Source organism: Branchiostoma belcheri, unplaced genomic scaffold (assembly GCF_001625305.1).
Source record: "Branchiostoma belcheri isolate BF01 breed outbred unplaced genomic scaffold, Haploidv18h27 scaffold4, whole genome shotgun sequence".
Taxonomy (NCBI): domain Eukaryota; kingdom Metazoa; phylum Chordata; class Leptocardii; order Amphioxiformes; family Branchiostomatidae; genus Branchiostoma; species Branchiostoma belcheri.
Window position 1 is genome coordinate 7,878,421 of NW_017804020.1, and position 9,962 is coordinate 7,888,382.

General features: G+C 41.5%; 1 protein-coding gene across 1 annotated transcript; it reads right to left on the minus strand.

Moving 5' to 3' along the window:
* Window positions 1–341: 341 nt before the first annotated feature.
* On the minus strand, window positions 342–8,517 carry LOC109477099 (patched domain-containing protein 3-like). Its single transcript, XM_019778146.1, has 2 exons — window positions 7,408–8,517; window positions 342–4,977 (listed from the first exon to the last, which is right to left on the minus strand). Exons 1-2 carry the CDS (start codon window positions 8,396–8,398, stop codon window positions 3,170–3,172), a joined length of 2,799 nt encoding a protein of 932 aa, XP_019633705.1. The 5' UTR covers window positions 8,399–8,517; the 3' UTR covers window positions 342–3,169.
* Between the last annotated feature and the right edge of the window lie 1,445 nt (window positions 8,518–9,962).

Below are 9,962 nucleotides of genomic sequence, written 5' to 3' on the forward strand. Positions count from 1 at the left end.
TGTCTACAAGTATTTCTTTATCGTGAAAGACAAACGACGCCAGCTGTCAAGGAGGTCATGTAACGAAAAATACCGGTAAAACAGCGAGCGCTCCTAGATGTGAAAAGGGACAGACTGAACCCAGCCATATCCATAACAACTTGACCTAAGGGCCTCGCGGAAACACACACACACACACACACAAACACACACACACATACACACACACACACACACACACACACACACACACACACACACACACACACCATATACAGTACATCTGTTTTTCATGGATGTAATAAATGGATGGATAAAGCGAGTAAGCAAACTCTTTCAATTCACTCAATTCTTTAATTCGATATGCCGACGCAAATACAAATAATATTTACATGTCTATTTACATAATACATTAGCCTCCTTTGGCAGGCGTTCCGGGTGGGGTCGGCTTTTTTTTGGAGCGGGGGCGCTTATTTGCAACTTGCACGATTTTCTGTGATCAAACGTAGATCGCACGCATTATGAGCCCTGATCACCAACTCTAGAATGTCGTCCAGGGTTGGCGATCAGGGCTTCTAATTATATAATGCGTGCGATCTACGTTTGATCAGAAAATCGCAAGTTGCAAATAAGCGCCCCCCCCAAACAAAAAAACAACAACAACAACAACAACAAAACAAACCTCTCCCGGAACGGCTACAAAGGAGGCTAATCAATCCTGAAACTTAATTGTCCAACCTGTATATACGTAAGAGGCCGCTTTGGCATAACATGCCACTTTCACGTGTAGTAGTGGTTGGCCGAAGTACATTGAGTCAAGCATTTACTCGTATAACTGATGAGAAGTATATTCTATTGCACAGTGATAGTAGCATGTAGTAAACAAACATGAAACTATAAACTGAAGAAGTGATGACTGTTAAAAAAACATGCATGTGAAATTGTCATCCATGCACCACTAGATGCCAGACTTGATGTAATGTTATGTCATACTTCATCATGTTGATGCGAAAAATGAAACTGTCAAGGAGGAATAATGCTCTTAAAGGCAGTCTCAAGAGCAGAGGCCAGTATCATTTTGTAAACAAACACATTTTTATTGATACAAAATCAACCAAATTTGTAAAATTTGGTTATATATTAACAAGGAATTGAACATTTTATAATCCAGTAACTGAATAGTGCCCCTCCATGCAGACCCACGTGTGGGGCCATTTTTTTCGACTCAACGCATTTGAAAATTTATATATTAAGGTTTTTATATTAAGGTTGGAAAATGATGAAGAGCTATCCACTCACATATTTGATTACAACCTTGTTTTCAAGATCACCTCTGGATTTTGTTAACAGCCACCGCTTTTTTTTAAGCGCACCATTTTTGAAATCCATTTATGGATTTCAATGGGATGTCTGTCAGAGATCAACGTCACTTTTTGGCCAAACCAAATGGAACTGGACATGATACTAGTATATAGGCTAAAATGACAGCATTAACAATCCCTTCCCATACATAGATTTGCAACAAAAACTGCAATTTCAATTACAGTGCAAAAAATGGCATACTTTTGGCATTTTCGGTGTTGAAAACATTAAATTTTTGGCACTTTGGCAAAACACATATTTTCATAATGTAATAGGGTGCCCTAGCCTGTAGTATATTGATAATAATAAGTATCACAGGTTATACAAGTTTCTTGTACAGTAGGTTGGAAAACCACTTTCGTGTTCTTGTACTGAATCATTTTCCTCTGTTCTGAGAAATGTAAGAGATCTTTGAGTGACATCTAGTTAATGACCCGGGAAGAACTAATGGGGTCCTGACAGCAGGGAACCTAAGGTCCCAGTGGCTGGACGTTGCCTTATTTGGTAATGGTCAGGGATTTTCCACTAATGTCTAAGGACTGATACAGGAAGTATGATGGCACTTTTTCCAAGAAACCTGTAAGTAGGTGGCTAAGAGTATAAAAAGTCATGTAACCATGTAGTGAAGGCAGTATCAGAGAGTATCAGAGAGAGTATCGGAGAGAGAGAGAATACAGTCACGTCACTATGTAGCTCTGGCTCCTGTGTCATTTGTTCCGGGTACGTACATCTACAACATCTGCGGTCATCTTACGAACTTGTAAGGGTCACCCATCGAGACCGAGGTCTTACAATAATACTTTCATAATGCATGGAAATATTTTCAGCGTATGCTAGGCGCTAGTTATGTTTCTAATGTTAGAAATGCACGTACACACTACAGTGCGGTGATAATATTGTTATGTCCTTTTGTTGCACTTGCACTTCACTATATGTAGTCATGTACACATTCATAATCCTACACTTAACAGTTACAAGTTCGAAGGCATGAATTAGACGGAAATGTTCGTTTGTAAACAAACAAATAAAGATCACCTAATACATTCTTGTTTGGTTTAGTGTGGTATAGTAGAGCAAAAGAGATAGTGTATCAACATGGAATGTGAGATTCTGTATCACTAATTTTCTGCCAACAATATACAACCAGATATGGACTCACAAAATACCTCCTAAGTCATATCACATCATCAGGAGAATAAACAACACCAGCCTAGATCGTGCCCTGAAAACAACAGTAACATGAACATACAGATGTTTCTACAACCAAGCTTAATTAAACCTCCTTTCTCCTACTGGGAAAAAACTCTCGAACTGAAGCAAAACTGTTACAGTAGTTCCCATATTGTACAGTTGGATTTCATGCAAATCTCCACTCAAGTCTCTATCACGTATAGCCGAACACATACAGACTTCCTAACTTTTCCAGACAATTTTTTAGAGTTAGCTATAATAGTCCTATTAAAAATGGAGATATTTGTGGTCGGGAGTTGGTCGACGACGTTGTTTACTAGTCTTAGATCATACTATATATAATGCCCGGCTGCGACAGCCAACTGTGACCAATTTATCTTAGGAAGGTCATCATGATTCTTCTTAGATGCATTCAGAGGAGCGAAAATTGTTGCTTGTTTTGTATTATAATACTAGGCTGGTTCTAGCTATTCATGCGTGGTATCCAAAAATAAAGGGACTCTTCACGTAGCTTGTTTTGGGCTATTTCAAACGCTAGTATGAAATGATGACGAAAATGTGCTAGGAAATGGCAGTAGATAAGAATATTACACATTACTTCATCCAGAATACTAGTATTTTTTGTTTTTGCATTGGATCATGCCTTTAACGCGGATCCACTCCACGTCTGTTCAGGTTCGAATGAAGGATTGCTGTACGTATACTGTGATGATGTGGGTAAGGTACTGCTGGACTGATCACTTGAAGGACGCTCCGATTTGCTGTTATTTCCATCGGGTTTTTTCAAACTGTCTATCCAAGCTCGCATGTTGTCGTCAATCAAAACATTGCGGTGCTGACCACTCGGTGTTTCCCTGACAACTTGCCTGCCCCTACAGGCACCTGGACCCATGAAGGTCAACAGCACGGGAAGAACAACTAGTCCGTGCATCGCTCCTAGCAGAATTACCAAGAACATCGTTTTGAAAAAGGTGCGGAAGATATAAGACGGAGCAGTGGACAAGGCCGCTACACCCAGTATTGTGGACAGGGAACCCTGCAGGATGGGCATGCCTAAAGTATACAGGGCAAACACCGATCTAGCGTTACTACTGTCTTCTTTACAGGATACGAAGGCGTAAGTGATATGAGCCGAAAAGTCGACTGAAAAGCCGATACACATGATGATGTTGATCATGGAAATGGCGTCTAGATTGACGTCCCATAAGGTCATGTACCCGACCACCCCGGTACAGATGGACGCGATGGACAGGGTCACCCAGACGGAACAGACGGGGTGGGGCACGAGGACAAGGGCCACCACGAACATGGTGGCTGTGGCGATACCCAAGTTCTGCAGGGTGTTGGGAAGAATGGCGATGTACTGATCATAGAAAATAAAGCTAGGGTGGTAAACCGTGGTTTGGAAAGGGCTCTGATCAGCCAGGTCTCTCATCTTGATAACCATTTCCTTTTCACGGACAGAATTTGTAATTTCTTTCGTTTGAACGAGGAAACGTGAAGCGAGAATTTCGCTCTTGTTGTCGTTGAACTCAATGTCGAGCTCATACCGTTTGAAATGAACGTTTGTGAGAAAATGATCTTTGAGATTTGTGATGAAAGGTTCTTTTCTTGAGGCATTCAGACCAGGGATGATACTGGAGAACTGATCAATGAAATCAAGATAATCGCGAAGCCAAGATTCTGTTTCATTTTTCCCCGAAGTAAAGCTCGTTTCCTCAAACAGACTGAGAGTATTTTCAATTTCGCTTTGGACGGTTGTGTTCCAATATTCTAGCTCATCAGTAAAGCCGACAGAAATTTTGGCGCCATAAGACATAAAATTCTGGTCGTCTTTGTTGTTGTAGCTCACTACATAGGAGTCATCGGCAGCAAGGTTACTGAGACGAATGCCTTCTCTTAACTGCAGGCATCCCCACATAGCACAACCTAAGTACCCGGCAAACATCAACATCACTATAACCTTTACCCATGTTTTTGTGATGAAAGGCCCAAAATAATCCTTGAAAAAGGTCATAATAGCATGATCGCTACCCGAAAATTCCCCCTTCTCGTTTACTCCAGCCAATGTATTTCCCGTGCAGAAAAGGCGATAGCAACCTGACCTATCCTTGGCCTCGCTAGGAGTGACAGCCCGCATGCAGGTAGCTGCGTGGCGATTAGCTTTCTCACGGCGACCTACATATACCATACAGGCGCCGAAAAAGGTTACTTGGAAGAAGTAATCAAAAAGTACGGCTACGCCAGTATAGATGCAGAAAATGCGGATGGCCGGGAACACTGTGATGGCGCCGATGCCGAAGGCCAGTCCGTCCGTGATGGTTGTGATGGTGATGGAGACAGCAGCCTCCGCGTACGTCTCCTCCATGCGTTTCTCCACGCTGCCTCCAGGATGGGTCTTCCTCCAGGCCGCGATCATGATGAACATGTCGTCCACACCGATACCTGGATGCAGGGTAAAAACATACAGCTTTGGTTATTTATCCCATTTATTTACTACCAAAAAGAGATTGTCCTGGAAAAGCGTGCTAACTGCATTGAAATGGGCTAAAGATTGCAAACAAACAATGACGCATTTTTGGCGACGCCTTTGGGGCGGTGGCATTTGTGTAAGTACTACGATCGCTTTGAAAGAATTTCAAAAATTGCACGAATGCGTTCCCCAGGGAATTGGTTTGGAGGAAACCTTCGGCCATGTGGTTTTTGGATCAAGCAGGTAACTTACACGGGGTACCCACGTGCCACCCATCCAGATGCCTGGCATGATTAATTACTGGTCATCAGTCTTCTCCCCACACCATGGGCAGAGAGCACAGCTGTCTTTGGCCAAAGACCATATTCAAACAGGTCACAGAGAGAAAAGAAATTATCCGTCCTTTTGGAACCCACAAAAGGTTAAAAAAAAGTCAAAGGAGTAACAACTTCAGACCAGACATAAAATCCAGTCTCTGGTGGAGGATAGAGTGAAGTGGAGGATGGTTTTCAGTTTGGTTCTAGCGGGAACTCGACCAAAGTAAAGTAAGTAAGTTATGTCATCATAAAATCTATATTGCTGGGGAAGAACGGCTGATTCCTCCTATACGTGTATTTGGTATATTGCCCCACACCTCCTCCACCCCGCCTGTAAATTTCACTACGTGCATGTCTTTATATATATAATTATAACATAGGGAAATATGTTTTTCTGATAATTGTAATGTAGATTGCTAGCTCCACCACATGAAATAATATATATCATTCAGTCGTCGCCTTGGCAATGATTTTTATTGCCTCAGCCATGTTAGCAGATTTAATGAAATCATCAAGACTTCTCTCTGGTAAAAAAAATGGGCTAGCACCCCCTGTAGCCCATTTTTTTACCAAATAATAAATTAAAATCTCTCTCTGGTAAAAGAAAGGGCTAGTACCCTTTTTCCAGAGAGAGAATTCAGTAATATTGAGACATACCTACTGGTAAAAATGGGCAAGAGGGGGTGTTACCTCATTTTTTTTGCCAGTACTAGATTTCATAATAGGTACTTTGTCCTAAAAAAACTAATGGTACAAAATAACGTTTAATCACCACATTCTTTCTGCTTAACACGTTTTTTTTTACCTCAAATAATTATAAGTACTAAAAACTGTACTAACTAATCAAGTCTAAACATGCAGTTGTTAAATGAAAAAAAGTTAATGCGGATCTATCCCCCCTCTCGTATATGATATCGTTTACAATTTATGTATGATTATTAGGCATATTTACAAGGTAGAGGTAAACGCTACATTCTTATTTTGTCCAGATATAATTGCGGACGAATATCACTTTAAATTTGTGGTTGTATATCCGGATATAATTTTTATGTCGATATACGCAATTCACTATACACAATACTTTCATCTTCTATTCCAGAATTTATCCCAATGGACTTGAAGAACACTTTTAAGTACATAATGACACGTGACAACCCCTGTGTGGTATACATATAGACATTAGAAATTCCTCAAATGATTGTATAAGCTCATTTCTATCCCATAGTAGCTAAACAATTTGTATCCGATTTGTATATATAATGTAGGTTTTAAAATCACTTCCCTTATCACTTTTAATGTGGTCAAGTATGTACTTTTAAGCGTATTTTTAAATCTGTCATTGTTGCAAAACACGAAATTCAGTCTGCGGCTGCCATGTGTTTTTTGACGAATAAACCTTTCATTCATACAATCTTGTGTAAGATATGTTAGCGTTATGAAATCGCCGTTAAGTATTAGTAGACGCAATAGTTCGTACCCTAGCCTGTACAATTGTTTTGCAATAAAGTTATTATTAACTGTTACTGTTGACTGAAGTCAGGGTCGTCATCGACAACGATATGGTCGAACACCATCATTAGTTTTTAAGATTAAGGCACTGATAGAGATTTCTACAAAATGAAGTTGATACATTGCTCACCCCCAGTTAGTAACCACTCACACAACATGCAGCTAAGGCAAACACGGCGCTACAAACCACCCATTGGGACAAAAAGATATTTATGCAGTCCTGTCCCCACAATGCTGAACATACTGAATAACCTTGCCATACAGTAGATTTCATTTTATGTTGTTGCACATGATGTAATTGTACTTTTTTATTATTGTCAGTTGTACTTAAGTAATTTGCCAACAGAAGTTGTATGATGTAATTTTAGCATAAATGTGCATTATTCTAGCGCATAAGTGGTGTTTAATGCCTCTCAAGGCACTTTTTATGTATATACATTATGTATTAGTCATGTAGTTCTTAAAAACTTGTAAAAGCTTCTCAATTCAGCCTTTGGCTGCAAAAAGCTTGTAACCTACTGTACTATGTATGTATGAAGTATGTGTTTCTGCAAATAAACCAGTCTACATACACACCTATGATGAGAAACGGCATGGAGGCCACCACGCTGGTGAATTTGACCCCACAGTACAAACACAGCCCCATGGAGGACACCACCGCCATGCCTGCCGACACGACGCCGAGCATGCCCAGCCACGGCTTGGTGCGGACCATGTCCAGCATCATGCAGGAGAAAATGGAGAAGGTGATGAGGACTGTGAAGGTGATGGAGAACCGTGGGATGATGCGAGGTGTTAGTTCGGACAGTTCCTCCTCAAGGGACTGAGACGAGGTTTGAGAGACGTCGATAATGTCTGATTCAAAGTTGTCCATGTAGGACAGAAAGGCCTTTTCCCATTCTTCGCTCAGTTTGTCATCTTCGGGATTTTCACTGCGTAGGTAGAAGGTCAGTTTGAAGGCGGCTGCGGTGCTGACGTCCTCCGTTCCCGGCTCTAGAGTTACCCCTCCGAGGGTGGCTCCACTGAAGAGCCGAGTCCCGCCAGGAAGATTTGTCCAGGGGTAACCAATGGTCGTGTTTTCATCTTTTTCCAATGTGAAATTTAGAAGTTGGTACCCATCGACTACACACCGAGATTGCCATGTGGCACACAAGTCCGCAAATGTGTAGTTTGTTCCAGACACTTGTGCCTCTAGTCCGGAAATGTTGCTGTAGAGTGACAGGACCTCTCGCAGAACAGAAATCCTCAAAACGTCGTCGAGTCCTTTACTCGTCACGATGACGCTGGCCGATCTACCGAGCGTAATAATTCTGGAAGGCTGAAAAGCTTCCGAGTCATTGACAGGGAAGTGCTGTTCGGCCTCAGCGCGCTCTGTTTTCCCCCGTCCATTATCGGGTGTGTACAATCCTTCCACGGACGAATCTGACACCATAAAATACATTCCCGCTCCCAGTCCACCTGCCAACAGGACGGGCAGAACAAGGAAGGGGAGGGGGTGCCGTGCCAGGAAGCCTCCGTACAGGGCAAAAAGACGACTTATTCCCCTGTCTATGCAGTCGTAGGCCATGTTGCGTTTCTTACGAATCGTTGATATTGAAAAAAAATCAACACAACACACGAAGTAGCCTAACGAAAGGGAAGTGACAACAGATACCGTTGTTATGTTTTCGTGTGCCACTTGGTAACAGGGCGCATGCGTGACCCTTGCCTGAATAACAATAACAACCGACGTCACTGGTTTATGTATGGTAGCGAGTGTTGGCTGTTTTCCAAAAAGTAGGCACGTAAGGTATCGCCATGATCAGGTATAACATCAGTCAAATACAATATTTTGAACATAGTACTCTCCAGGGTGTATTGGTCAGTCAGGCCCCCTTCGCTAACCAAATAAACATTGCAACGACAGACCAATAATTACGGTTTACTCGTAAAAATTGGGCTTGTAGCTACATGAATCATTCAAACGTTAGCCTCTACTGATTGTTTAAAAGCACTGTTAACAAGTGCACTTGGTTGTAACTAAGGCGATTTAATAGTTGCTGACAGACAGACAGATGACCACTAAATCTGGTGGTCACTGTCCCCATGGTCAACTGAATCTTCGATTTACTAAGCCCATTTTATTATATTATATTGGTCTGGTTTACTGTGCTAATATAATTAAGTCTTCTCCGGTCGCCATTTTATCATCCTCGTTCTACACCTGTTGTTGTCAGCTCACTCTCAAAATGACTCTCACCTACCTTTGATCAGCAATATCGAGGAATTTTTTCTTGTCGTACGGTTATTTCCCACATGTACCACAAGCCATCGGGATATACCCGTGGTCTAATGTCGAAATATTCCAGAAATTGACATCGTCATGACATGTAATTCGCTTTTATTTTGCTGAACATAGCTATTTCCTTTGTACATCGCCATATTTTCAACATGCTGTGGTTTACAACCGACTTTGTAGTAGTACGAAGAAAAATGTTGTTTTCGCGTTTCGTTCTGTGAAAATTGGGAACTCGATCAGTATGCCTCAGTCCTTTTGTGTGTTTTGAAAACAATAGTGGCACAGTAGTGCCGCACTTGTTGTGAATCAATGTAGCGTGTAAGACTAACACTAGTAACATTTTGTGAAAGGCTGATCTGACCTGAGACAGGTGTCATGTTCAGTGGACCATTGAACACGACATTTGCGAAGTTAACGCGTTTCAGGCTCTAAATCATAGGTTTTGGACGAAAAAAGCCGCCCCACCGTACATTATATACATATATACATATAATGTGCGGATTTGTTTTGAAAGGTCGGGAAAATTTTTCTGGCACTTCTAACACCTCAGAGAGGCGTTAGGAATGCAAACAATTGTTTCCGACCATTTCCAAAAGAAATAGTGACTTTGGAAAAAATCGCCTGTATAACGCGTTTCAGGCTCTAAATAATAGGTTTTGGACGAAAAAAACCGTCCCACCATACATTATACATATAATGTACGGATTTGTTTTGAGAGTTCGGGAATATTTTTCTGGCATTTCTAACACCTCAAAGAGACGTCAGGAATGACCAATCTGCCGAATGCGTTTTGTCAGATTGTCGGTCATTCATAAGACCTATAAAACATCGACGCGTCTCTCTCTCTCTCTCT